At 31.3% G+C, this 13,446-nt stretch overlaps 1 protein-coding gene across 5 annotated transcripts; it reads left to right on the top strand.

Annotated features, from left to right (window-relative positions):
- The first annotated feature begins 1,101 nt into the window (after positions 1 to 1,101).
- On the top strand, positions 1,102 to 4,362 carry LOC111905585 (SHUGOSHIN 1). 5 transcript variants are annotated; one of them, XM_023901283.3, is made up of 10 exons: positions 1,102 to 1,318; positions 1,950 to 2,119; positions 2,238 to 2,275; positions 2,455 to 2,563; positions 2,648 to 2,671; positions 2,770 to 2,838; positions 2,919 to 2,960; positions 3,052 to 3,139; positions 3,237 to 3,291; positions 3,920 to 4,362. In XM_023901283.3, exons 1-10 carry the CDS (start codon positions 1,294 to 1,296, stop codon positions 4,215 to 4,217), a joined length of 918 nt encoding a protein of 305 aa, XP_023757051.1. In that variant the 5' UTR covers positions 1,102 to 1,293; the 3' UTR covers positions 4,218 to 4,362. The 5 variants fall into 5 exon arrangements, with proteins under 5 accessions (XP_023757051.1, XP_023757052.1, XP_023757049.1 ...); XM_023901284.3 differs by having other exon boundaries at positions 2,458 to 2,563; positions 3,049 to 3,139; XM_023901281.3 differs by having other exon boundaries at positions 1,105 to 1,318; positions 3,049 to 3,139.
- Positions 4,363 to 13,446: the final 9,084 nt, after the last annotated feature.

Below are 13,446 nucleotides of genomic sequence, written 5' to 3' on the forward strand. Positions count from 1 at the left end.
TAAATTGGCTGAAAAACACAATAACATTCAACCACTATGAAGTAGTGGTCACATGGTGGTGCAATGGTGATCATAGGAAGCACAAGACACTTACACCAAAGCTTAAATCCATAAAAGAAGAAGAATACATTTATAGAACACTTAGCCAAGGATCTTGAAGCAATCTTGACTTCACCACCAACCAATAGTACCATGGGGATGATGTGGTGATTTTATGATAACCACTACTGCCGACGGTGGTGGTGGTGGTGTGAAGTGGTTGAAGTAGAAAAAGAAGACATAACCGACAAAGGAAGAAGATGTACCCACTTATGGAGCTTCTAAGCAACAACACAACAACAAACCACCCTTCCCTTTCATTCTCCTTCTCTATCTTTCTCCCACGATGGTATGGTGGCGGCGGAACTCTGGCAACAAGAGGTAGCAGTTGATGTTGGATTTAAGAAACTCCGACGGTAGTAACTTCGGCTGGTGGAAGTGTGCATTTGCTTGAAAGACTACTTGAATGATATGGAACAGATAAATTATTAGAGTTGAACAAGAAATATACAAACAATGAATGATTAATAAACAACTACCATGAATAATCAAATCAACAATGCTGCTGACAACATAAATGTTATGTTTCATGTTTTTATGCTTGAATATGTACATACTTGTTTCATATGAAAATGCTTATAGATTAACGGTATTTGGTGTTGCCCTCCCTCCTAAAGGTTGATGGTTCAAGTCCTGTCGTGAACATATGTGGATTAAGAAGTAGTTTATGAGTATATTAGATTTTCTATTTAAAAAAAAACATATTTAGTTCACGTTATTTGTATTTCAAAAAATCAAAAAATTTATAAAAATGGTTCAGTCTTTTTGTTTTCTTTTTAAAAACGATGTTGCCCAATCCAATCCCATCCGAGTTGTATAGGTTCGGATACTTTTTTTTTTTTTTTTGGGTTTGAACCGGTTTGAATCCAATCCATTTTCTCCTTAAAACGGTTTTGACCATATTAACTTAAACCGAATCGGTTTTCGAAACAAAAAAAAATACCGGCTGTTAGCCCATTAGGCCCAATGATCGTCCATTCAAATTTAGGCTCGCAGATTCAAAATTAGGCTCGGGTTCTGCTTCGATTTCTAGCACCTGCTCTCTTCTACTGTTCTACAGTACATCTAGTTGATTGTATGTGTGTGTGTGTGCGAGAGAAATAGAGAGACCGTGTGAAGTGTAAGTGTGTGTGAGGGAGGGACTTGAAGCCTGAAGGTTGATGTTACGGATTAGGGTTTTCAGTGTTCAAGATCATGGAAGGTGGCTTCGTGCTTGAGGGTATGTGCTAGCTCATTTGGCTCTATTTCTTCATCAATCTGACTATTTTCATTTGTAAAGAAAAAGATTTTATGCCCTTGCAAAATCGAACATTTGATTTTTACGAAATGCGATCTCAAACCCCATGTTTCCATTTGAGATTCCAGGGTTTTCTTCGTGAAATTCAACGGCCAATACTGATTTCCAGTGCGAACTAGGGTTTCATTTTTTTGAATTATTAGTCCTTCCTTTTAAACTCGCCAATATTCCTCAATTTTCAAAAATTTCAAGATATTATCACAAGTTTACAGATATAAAATTACGAAAAATTTTCTTGCGTTTTCCCATTATTTAGTGACGCATTTAAGATAACGCCAGCTCTAATAGCTACATCGAATTCCGGGTTTTTGTTTACAATTTAGACTTCGATTGTTTGTCTGAACTAGTTAAATAAATTTCCATAAGTAGTGAAAAGATCAATATTGCTCGTATTAGATGACAAAAGCTAAGATATTACATAGAGTCTCCCCCAAAAGATGCACATGTTTGGAGTTAGTGCTATTCTGAAGTTCTAGTTTTTTGTGTACCCTTCTACTTAGATTCTTTTCTTAATATTCTGCTCATTTTATTGTAAACCTTCATGATAAACTAGATAAGCCTAAAGTAGAGAAAATGGCCAAGGATTCTACTGGAGCTTCAGGGAGGAAAATGCTTGCTGACATAAGCAACATTCAACAGAAACATAGCACTTTGACCCAAGATAAAAAGTCTCTTCCAAATTCAGCTATTGTGAAAGAAAAATTTATAGAACAGCTCCAAAAGGTACTCACCTTTGCTATTCTGGCACTTCTCAAACATAAAAAGATGAATGTCACCTTGGTTTTATGGTTTCTCTCATGTTTAAATGTTGCTTACATGATTCTATGTTAATATAATCCAGGAAAATGCAGCACTTAAGAAACACTTAGCAGAAAAAAGGTATCCTTCATTCCTTCTTACATTAGTGACTTTATAAAAGGGTAAAATCCACTCTTATCCATGGTTATATAACATGAAGCCTCATTTATGGTTGTAGAGTTCATTCAGTTATGAAAATTACTAAACTAACCTTTACAGACTCTAACATGGATACATAACTTTCCTTAATATTGTTGCAGTAGAATTATTGATCTCAGTGGAACTGAATTACACAAACTGAGGGTTACTTTACAAAAGATGCAACAACAGAATTTACAGCTTGCTCAGTCAAATAGTCAACTGCTAGCGGTTTGTTTGACTTTTTCATTGTCGTTAACCTTTTCAATTTTCCATTATTTTCAATTAAGTAACATATTTCATTAACTTTTGCAGGAAGTAAATTCTGGGAAAGATAGGGTAAGTAAATCTCATTCTTCATACAGTTATATGGTAAATAGGTTCTTTATGATTAATTGATTATATTGAAATTTGAAAACCCTTTTTTGTTTTTTTAGCTAAAAGACATGCAACATCAACTTGGATGCAAAAATGGTGTTCTTATAGCAAAACAAATGGAGTTAGAGGTTAGTTTCTTGATCTTTCTTCATCAGCAAACATAACATGCTTAGTGTCAACAACCTAATGCTGATTTTTTTTATATCAGGGAAAAAGGAAAACCAAAACATGTCAAACAAATGATGTTAAGGTTAGTTTTTAATTCTCCTGAGTCACTTTATAAAGGCCTCATGGGTTAAAACTTAAAATTACTTAAATATTTGTGTATTCACTTGTAGAAGATGAAAGTATCTGAGAATGAGGAGAAAGGAGTCTGTAATATAGATAAAGAAGAGCAGTGTAATAAAAGCAGAAGGCAGAAATCCAAAAGTGAGTTTAATTTGTTTTGTTTTTATTAATATATTTCATCATGATGTGTATATCAATTTCTAAAAATTAATTTATTCTTGTTCATATTTGATTTTAGGTTTAGGTTCTTCTGTTAGAAATGGACAAGATAAGGGTGTGGGTGACAATGGAAGGTTTGTGCACAAATTCCTTTTTTGTATTTCTTCTTGATACAAAATTTATTTAGCTTCTATTAGCAATTACATATGTAGAATTCAAAAATAAAATGCTATATTTGGGTAGATTTCTCAAAATACAATGCCTTAATAAGATAAAAAGTGAAAGTACAATGCTATAAATAGTAATAGAAAGAAAGAAAAGTAGTGTTTGAAAAATCTACCCAAATAGGTCATTTAAATAAAAGGTTTAATTTCAAAAAAGACCTTATACTTTGATTAAACCTCAATTCTTTTTCCTGAAAAAAAACTTTGTATTTTTTCATTTTTTCCGATCTGGTCCTTTTAGTCATTTTTCTCCAAAAAAATTGTAAAACATGAGGGTTTTTTTGAGAAAAACTAAAAAAGTTGGGGGGTTTATTTGGAAGCATTTAGAAGGCTGAGGGTTTTTTTGGAAAAAAAAATTTCATAGATGAGGCTTTTTCCGAAAAAAATGAAAAAATACAAGGTTTTTTTCAGTCAAAGGTTTAATCTGGAAAAAACACAAAGTATAAGGTATTTTTTGAAATTAACCCTAAATACGAAAGTTTATTTGTAAAATTCCAAAAGTAGAATGCTATAATTGGTTAAATTTCTCAATCTTAAGTAGGAGGCAATCTGCAAGGTTTATTAAGAGGGAAGAAGCAAAAGCAACAGAAGACTTATTTGATACAGACAATGTGGATCTTAAAGAGGAGGAAGACAGAATGCAAGAGGATAATAATAATAATAATAATGATTCAAATTGTGTGGTTTTTGTTAAGAAAGAAGAAGAAGAAGAAGAAGAAGAAGAAAGAAGAAGAAGAAGATCTTCTATTAGTTCAAGGCCTTCACGTGAAGCGGTTAAAAAGATTCAGTCTTACAAGGAAATGAGCATTAATGTTAAAATGCGTAGGACTGAATGACTGAATACATTCAGATGTATGTTCATGTTGTTATATCTACTACACTCTTACTTTTGCTTATTAAATGCCTTTCTAGATTTTTTTTTTGAGGACAATGTGAAATAGCTTTGATTTGTGGTTGCTTAAAGTTTGTTTTTGGTTTGAATCTGGTTTAGTGGTTGTAAAAAGCAATTAAAATAGCAATTGAATACATGGGTCTTATTGAAGTCAAAATATGCATGTGCACAAATTGGAATTTTCATTCGATTAGACAAAAGTTAGATTGGTTTGATATCATTTTTGCTGACTAATAATGTTGTGATTTTAATTAAATTCACGTTGTTGATTTGAAGTGGGACAATATTTAAGATGTATTTCTATGGGTTGGAACAATATTTTTCTATCTTTAACAAAAAAAAAAAAACATGAATTATGTTTCTTGGCTATTTGGATGTATCATTTAAGGAGTGGAAGGCCTCCTCCAAATCTATTATGGATAATAATTTGAACAAGTGGTTGATAAATTCATGGTTTTGAAAACCATAGTGGACCGATTAATTCGAAAAAAATGGTTTTTTAGTGTTTATTCAAGAAGTTAAATATGAAGACTAAATATTTGGAATTTCAATTTATAAGAAAAATGAAAAAAGTATTGAATTATTGATTATTGAAGTGTTTATTTAGTTTTTAAATTTAAATAAATAATTTAAATAATAAACAAAGGAAATAATTGAGTTTTAATTTAGAAAATTTGAAATTAGAAAGAAAATTGTATTAATGAAATTTGTTATATAGTTATTACATTTATTATATTTAAATAGTATGTGAAATTTAATAAAATGAAAAGATAACCATAAAATGGCATGTGGAAAAAATTTAATTTAAAATAACCATAAAATAATACATGACAAAATGAATGATAATATAACATGTGGAAAAAAAGATTTTTATTATTATTATTATTATTATTATTATTATTATTATTATTATTTTTTCGAGTTTGCTAACAAATTACCAACATTTTGTTCTTTTTTTTTTTTGAATCAAGCTAATTGAATAAACCAATAAAAGAAGAGAGCTTGTATGAAATGCGTTTCAATTTTTTTTCTATGAATTTTGCATTCTTTAGTTTTAAAGTTAGTTATGATGTAATAAATATGTCATCTAGTTTTTTGAACCAAAACATTGGATAAAACCAAATGAGCGAACTTATATTTGAGAAACGATATTATACATGTTATTGTCAAAATTCGATAGCTAAAATGTTAAAGCTAGTTTTGATGAATTGGTTGGTTTTAGATTTTTTTTTTGTCCATCTCTATCAAAATAGATGTTTAAAATTCTTTGCATGCTCAAAATCTCTAGTTTTCACAAGACCATAGGATTAAAAATTATACTTTACCCCAATTTATAATAGCTAAAATATTTAGAAATTTAAGTGAATAAACAATTAATTAAAATGTAGTGGAAACCGTTAAAAGCTTTATAGAAGATTTGGTTATTTGAATATTGGATGTAAAGTCCTTCCCAACCCCACAAATATTCTAGTCTTGACATTTTCTTTCATTTTATTGTTTTTAGTTGAAACCCAATAACAATTAGTCATCTATGCAAAACAACAAATGCTATGTTGTCTAGCAATCACAGCTGTACATGGTTTTGTGCGTGTGTATTCATTTCTGATGATTTTGACTTATTTAATTTGTGTAGAAAAAAGAAACGATAAAGAATTATATTACTTTTATGGTTTTATATTTTCCTAAATTCGATATTCATTGTTGACAAGCTCATAATCATATTTAATTAGATTGTATATCTCATCGCAATATTTACTAATTGATTATTTATTTAGTTAATATTATTAAAAATCATATAATCTATATATATGAAACTTTTTACGTTGGATAAATGATTTAAATACATTTTATATTTATTTTGTTATTTGTGTATAGTTGCATTTTCTTTTTATCCACAGTCAGCTGCCTTTTACTTTCTGCATAAATATGTAAGCTATCATTGAGTCCTAAACTTTTAGCCACCTCACGCTTAAGAATTATAAGCAATACAATATGATGCCCATTCACATATGTATCATTTTATAAATGATTTCAAAAACCAAATCTTATAAAGTAATTAAAATGGTCATTTTGTCCGACCATGAATCAATGTTTTAAAAATCGGTTTGACTAGGACCTGGAAATGATAACGATTTAATAACGACCATTTTTCTTTTGTCAATTTCTAGAATTGATCGAACTGGAAGGTTTTTCAAAAACTGAGTTGAACCAACCTGTAGAACCAATAAAACCCATTTGAACCAGTTTATTGGACTTGAATAGTTAGATTGAATTTAGCTCGTTAAAAACAATTCATTTCCAAAACAAATTGAATAGCTTGATCGATCAAGTTATCCAGAGTGTACACAAATCAAAGGCCGATGACGCACACTACTACTGGACATGAATTGAATAGCTTGATCGATACTTCTAAACTATTATGTCTAGGACTTTATAATATAGATAATTATGATAAAGATTTTTATTTATGGATGACAAATTCTTGGTTTTATGTAAATATGTTATGCAGGAAAATTTAAAATACATAAAAGTTATGGAACTAGTTGAACCAACGGTCAAATTGGTTAAACTGAAAACCAGTTTCAAATAAAAAACCAGTTTTTAAAACGTTATAAAGCAAAAATAAAATCTCAAATATAAGATTTTATTAAGTTCATATAATTCATATGTTTAGACAAACTAGACTTTTATAACTTGTATTATTATGAATAATGACAAAATTATGTGGAACAAATATAGTTAAATTACATGCAAAAACTTGAACATACGAAGAAATCGAACAATATCAGATTGAGATGTAAGAGTAGAGTTTTTTCAGATAGAAATAATTTTTGGAGAAGAGAAATTAAATATTCTCTTACTTTTTATTCATAATTTTCTTCCTACCTATTTAAAATGATGACAAGTGTACAAATTTAACATCTCATTCAAATTTAGATTAAATTAAATGACACTTGTCATCATTTAAAATAGGTAGGAAGATATTAGGCATAAAAAGTAGAAGGATATTTAATTTCTCTTTTGAAAATATCTCCCGACTTCACCCGAGCCCGGTGGATATTAGATGAATTCATTCTTAGAGGGTCAAAGTCATGATTTATCAGTTTTTCAACATATTTTTTGTTTCTTTAAAAGTTTTGGACCTTTTCCTAATTTCTTACTTTATCCATGGCTAGAGTTTTACTATTTAAGGATTTATTGGTTGTTTCTCTAAAAACAAAATTTTGATCATTAATAAAAAAGAAATTATCAGAAAAGTCTCTATATTTTCGAAAAAGTTTCACTTTATCCTCAGAAAAAAATTGAACATGAAAGTCCTGATTATTTCATTTTTGCTCAAGTTAACAAAAAATCCATTTTTTAATAGGAAATGATATATTATCATGTAGAATTAAATAATCAGGACTTTCTAACAAAAAATCCATTTTTTAATAGGAAATGATATATTATCGTATAGAATCAAATAATCGGGACTTTCTGTTTAATTTTTTTTGAAACTAAAGTGAAATTTTTCCAAAAATATTGGAACCTTTCTGACAATTTTCCTTGATAAAATCGAGGTTTCCTCAAAAGTGTGTCAATCTTCGGTGTTCTACGGAATAAACGATTTTTAAGTATTGTCTTTTCTATTTGTCCACACGTTACATCACAAAATTCATTTTTAGAAAAACTAGACAAAACAGTTCGATTATATTATCGTTTATGTATAATGATTTATTATATATATTTAATAATTTATGTTAATTTTTATATATATTTAGTAATTTATGTTTTTTTTGACTTTATATACATATGACTATTAAACGTAATAGTTATATGTATACAAAATAAAAAACATAAACGACTAAATATATAAAAAAACATAAATTACACTAAATATGTATCCCATCTTAAACTATATTAGATTTTAAAGTAATATCCTATTTTTTATTTTCATAGTACAAGTTTCTTGTTTATGGAATTAAATCTTACTAAAAAACCGGATAGAAAAGAATCTATAATAATAGAAAGTATGTCACATGGGAAGGCCAAGATCTTCCACCTCATGAAGGTCACCATCACATCCATTCTGTGAAACAGCAAGAACCGCGTTGATGCACGAAACAAAACAATAATTAATAATTACTTATAAAACTATAATAAGTATTTAAAAGTAGCAATCTGAGTACCATATATTTTGTTGTTTAAAAAATATAGACAAAATCATTTCAAATGTTTCTTGTCACATCATCTTTTGGCTCCTCGTATGCATAAAACCATAATCAAGATTATTATAACGAATGTTAGGGACTGTATGGGAAGCTATAATATTTGTCTATCATAGATTATAAATGGTTTTTCAGCCATCCATCATTCCTTAAAATGATATTTAGATGGCATACATCTGACATATATTTACAATTCTTATTTATTTATTAATTTAATTTTAAATTCTTTTATTAAAATGTTATTTATCCACCGAGGAAACATTAATCGCAAGAAGTAAAGATCGGTTATAGTTGATGACTCTATCCGATTCACATGAGTGTTCTTTCTGGGACAAAAGTTGAGACTATAATTGAAATAATTTATTTCATTAGGGCTATTGGATGTACTAGCCCTCCACTCAACAACGAGGTGACATGGCCTCGTGATGTTGCGGTTAACACAACACCGTATGTTGAACACCAATACGGTGAAGACGTCTGTAGAAGAGGCAAACCCCATCTCTCTCTCTCTCTCTATAAATGAGAATTGAAGATCTTATTAATAGGATCTTAACGATATAAAGACAGTAAAAAATGGATGTCGGATGAAAAAGTTATGAATTCTCTCTCTCCAACGCTAGCCTAATGATCAATTTTACTTTTTTACTTTCCTTTTTTTTTTCTTCCTTTTTTTTCCTTTTTAATTTGTACCACTATAAATATTACATCTTTTGCTCCTTATTTCACATAATTTTCTACTATTTTCTATCATTATTCAAACATTTATTTATAAAAATGAAGCCAAACAACTCTCCCACGAATCTTATCCCAAGATTCGGTTGAAACAAATTGCATGGAAATGGTTCAAATTATGAAAAATACTACGAGTAGACTTATTTTATATTGTTTTTTATTTAATTGTCATTTTTATATATTTAATGTTATTTATTATTGAATTTAATGAAATATTTTTGTTTTATTATATTAAAATTTTATATAATTAAAAATTTATAGTTTTATATATTTCATTATAAAAAGAAAAATAAAGTGAAGGGGAGTGATAGATGATTATTTCTTATCAATAAGAAAATTGAGGAGAAGATGTGAGAAAATAACGTGACGATGAGTTGACAGAAAAAAAAAATGAAAGGATGTGATAACATACACTCTTTGGCCTTAAGGATAGTGAGTTGAGGGTAAAGAAGTCCCTTACAGGAATTTAGAGTGATAATTGGGAAAAAAATATTCAATAATAACACTTTTTGATGAACATTTGTTTTCCAAGGGCATTTAACTCCATAATAAAACAATGTGGTTGGGAGATCGAAACAAAAACATCATATGAAGTTGTTAGACCGATGCTCAAATTTTCCAACTTGCCATAGTATTTTTGGACATAAGCTATTTCTATAACATGTTTAACACAAAACCACTTTACAATGAACAACTACATACTTAAATGTTACACCTAATGAAGCAAAGAATAAATGTAAACCTAAGTTGGAACTTATTTTTGGTTGAAGGTGCTTCATAATGAACAAGGACCGTTAATTTTAACCCAAAGCGGGTGAGTAAAACTTCAATGAACAAGAACCATTTATGCAAATTTTAACCAAAAGTCAATGAAGAAAACTTCAATGCAATTACTTACAATGTTCAAAACAAAAGATCTAGAGTTATTGTAAAAATTTCAATATCATGTTTGAGGATAAGTATGTTTGAAAGTTAAATATAGAACATTTTTCTTCAAAAAACAATACAAAAATAATATGCAATCAAAGATGTGTGACATTGGTGTTAGTAATGACCAAATTGGTGATATGCAAAACTGTGTAACATCCGGATTCCCAGATATCTTATTTTATGCATTTATATTGAGTTTTGGAGAAGGACTCGGCGAGTAGGCGCTCAGACTCGCCGAGTAGTATCGCGCATGGTCGGACTGATTTAATGGCAGACTCGACGACTCCATGCGTGGGCTCGGCGAGTCCACGCTATTTAATGAAACCCTAATTCTCCGGGGCCTGAGCCCTATTTAAGGACCTTTTAGTCACCATTTGCGGCTATCAGACCCCTGAGAAACCCTAGAGAGCAGAGAGAAGGCTTGTAGTGCAATAGGAGGGCTATTTCATCATTCTAAGCGTGTTTTTGCAAGAAAGAAGGAAGGAGGTCAAACAAGGAAGGTTGAGGAGCTCAGATCTATCATCCCTTCATCAGAGGAGGCTACTAGAGGTACTAATCTGTGCTCAAACTCGTGTATTTGGTGTTCTAGTTAAATCTAGGGTTTTCTTGTGCATTCTTTGGATTGGATTCGAAGTATGTGAGGTCCCAAGGTGGAGTTCTTCTTAGATCTGGACCTTAAGAGGTCCAGAGAGTCCCATTCACATTGCTTTTTGCTACTCCATTAGAGATATGGCCCTAGGTTGCCATTTTAGGGGTTATTTAGCCCAAAGAAGCTTTTTGGTCATTGCATGAGTGTAAAGGTCAGACCTTTACGTGACTATAGTGGTTGGTAAGGCCAGATCTATGGATTGGAGGAACAGATCTGACCTCAGGAGGTCATTTGAGTTTGAGCATGACATTAACTCGCCGAGTCCAAGAACAGACTCGGCGAGTAGGATAGTTTTCCCCCATGAATCACACAGTTGGTGACTCGCTGAGTTGGGGAAGTGACTCAGTGAGTCATTGGGGATTTTGAGGACTTGAGTTCATGACTGAACTCGTCGAGTCACAGTTGTGCACTCGGCGAGTCTGGTAAAAGGGTTGACCGTTGACTTTTGTTGACTTTTAGGGTATGGTCAACAATTGGACTTGTGAACTGTTTGAAGGGTAAAATGGTCTTTTAGCCTTCTTAGAGGACGTGTGAGGATTTATTCTAGCCTAGAGAGCCGTTATTAATTGAGATGATCGTTTATGTGTTTAGGCAGAGGCTAGATCAGTGTTACACGAGCGAGATATTACCGAGACATCCGAGGTGAGTCTTCTCACTATACTTTACCTTGAGTGGTAATTAGAGTTATGTGACAGAGTTATTGTATGCTATTTATGTGATGTGTTGCACTGCATTATTTCTATGTGATTTATGCCGTGTGTATATCAGAGTATATCAGAGTTAGAACCGGAAGGTTCACAGAGCTAGGACTATAGGGTCCACAGAGTTAGGGCCTAAGGGCCCGCAGAGTTATAGCCTCGAGTGGCTAGTATGTGTTATGTGTGGTATTTTAGGGAACTCACTAAGCTTCATACTTATAGTGTTTTGTGTTATGTGTTTCAGGTACTAGTGAGGATCGCGGGAAGGCGCCGACATGATCAATACACACACATGCGCGGAGTTTTATTGATATGTTATGATCTTGGGATTTTGACTTATGTGGAATATAAGAACAATGTGTTTTATAATATTGTGAATTGAATTGTTTTTAAAATGTGAAAATTTGTTTGAAATTTTACGGCGTTACAAACTGTTTGAGATGTGTTGTTGGTGAATTTCCATTCACCTGTCTTGGTGCTCCGACTGGATCTGGTATGAGTTGAAAATCAAATTAGACGCCCTTAATTGGGAAATTTAACAATAAACTCTCAAATTGGAAAGCTATAAATCTTTCTTTTAGGGGTAGAATCATTCTTTGCAAGACGGTTCAAGGCCCTAAGTGGTGTTATTAACCGTCTTGAGAGCATAAGATATAATTTTTTTTTTGGGGTGGTAGTTCTGATAGCAAAAAGATTTCTTGTGTGTCTTGGAAGAAAGTGATCAAATTATTATATAATTGATTTCTAGGAATCGGGAGCCTTAAAAAGTTCAACTATGCCTTGCTTACGAAATGGTGGTAGCATTTCAAGAATGAAAATAGAGGAATTTTCCGCGACACCATTATTTCTTTACATGGTTCGGACGGTGACGTGGGGGCGAACCAAGGATGTTGCTAGAAGAGGAGGGACTTGAGGTGTTATCAGTTATCTTTACATGTACCTGACACAATATCAGGTAGACCTTAATGACTTATTTGTTTTAAAGGGAAACATATAGAAATGAACTGAAGATGAGAATGGATGTTATATTGTGGCATCGTGCATAAAATTATTGGATGACAAATTTTTGATTCACAATCTGGACACTACTCCTTGAAATAGAATATTTCCTAGTAAAGTGAACATCTTTCTTTGTAGATCTCTTCTTGATAGATTGCCTACTTGATTTAATCTTGAGAAGACCGGGTTATCTATCGATTTCACTTCATGTCCTCTTTTCAATATCATGTTTGAGACTGTGTCTCATCCTCTTCTGGATTGTTTTATCGTATGAGAGGCTCTTTTGGTTTTTCTATGCATCTTTACACTAGATTTAGGCAACCGAAGCATTCAAAATATAATCCTAAGTGTACATGTATCTGAGATCAAGGTTTTACTATTATGGAATCATACTTTTAAAGTTATGAATTTGAACTATCAAAAGGGAGAGGATTACTAACCTTTCAAGTATAATTGTATATACTTGTTTTCAACTTGAAGATCTCGACCTCCTTGCAATCACTTGGAAGGATTAGAACTTAAAGTAGAATTCCTCTAATGGCTTACACACAAAAGACTAAAACCCTAGAATATTTAGGAGAGAGGAGAGAGAACTTAGAGAAATCGGTTCTCTAAGAGTATGGAGAATTAGGAACGAAAATTATGAACGCCAAAGGGTCTATCTACAGTTGAGGTAACTTGCAGATAAAACTAATTTGAATCAATTAAATAATCAGACTAGATTCAAATCTTTTCCATATCAGCTATTAGGATCGATTCTAGAACCCTTCTAGAGCTCCAAAACCGTCCACCCCCATAAAAGGGTTCCATAATGTTCCTCTTGTTCAACTTTTGTACAATTAACATTCAGTCCCTACACCTTTAATCAACTCCTCATTAATTCTAATTAATTCCAAATTAATTCTAAATTAATTTTAACAAGTTTCTAATATATATATATATATATATATATATATA

The sequence above is a fragment of the Lactuca sativa genome, chromosome 9 (assembly GCF_002870075.4).
Source record: "Lactuca sativa cultivar Salinas chromosome 9, Lsat_Salinas_v11, whole genome shotgun sequence".
NCBI lineage: Eukaryota > Viridiplantae > Streptophyta > Magnoliopsida > Asterales > Asteraceae > Lactuca > Lactuca sativa.

Excerpts from the sequence above, each read along its gene's own strand:
- LOC111905585 (XM_023901281.3), top strand. The coding sequence starts at position 1,294 with ATGGAAGGTGGCTTCGTGCTTGAGG. Across the intron at positions 2,961-3,048 it reads GTCAAACAAATGATGTTAAG|AAGATGAAAGTATCTGAGAA; the intron begins GTTAGTTTTTAA and ends ATTCACTTGTAG. Across the intron at positions 3,292-3,919 it reads GGTGTGGGTGACAATGGAAG|TAGGAGGCAATCTGCAAGGT; the intron begins GTTTGTGCACAA and ends CTCAATCTTAAG.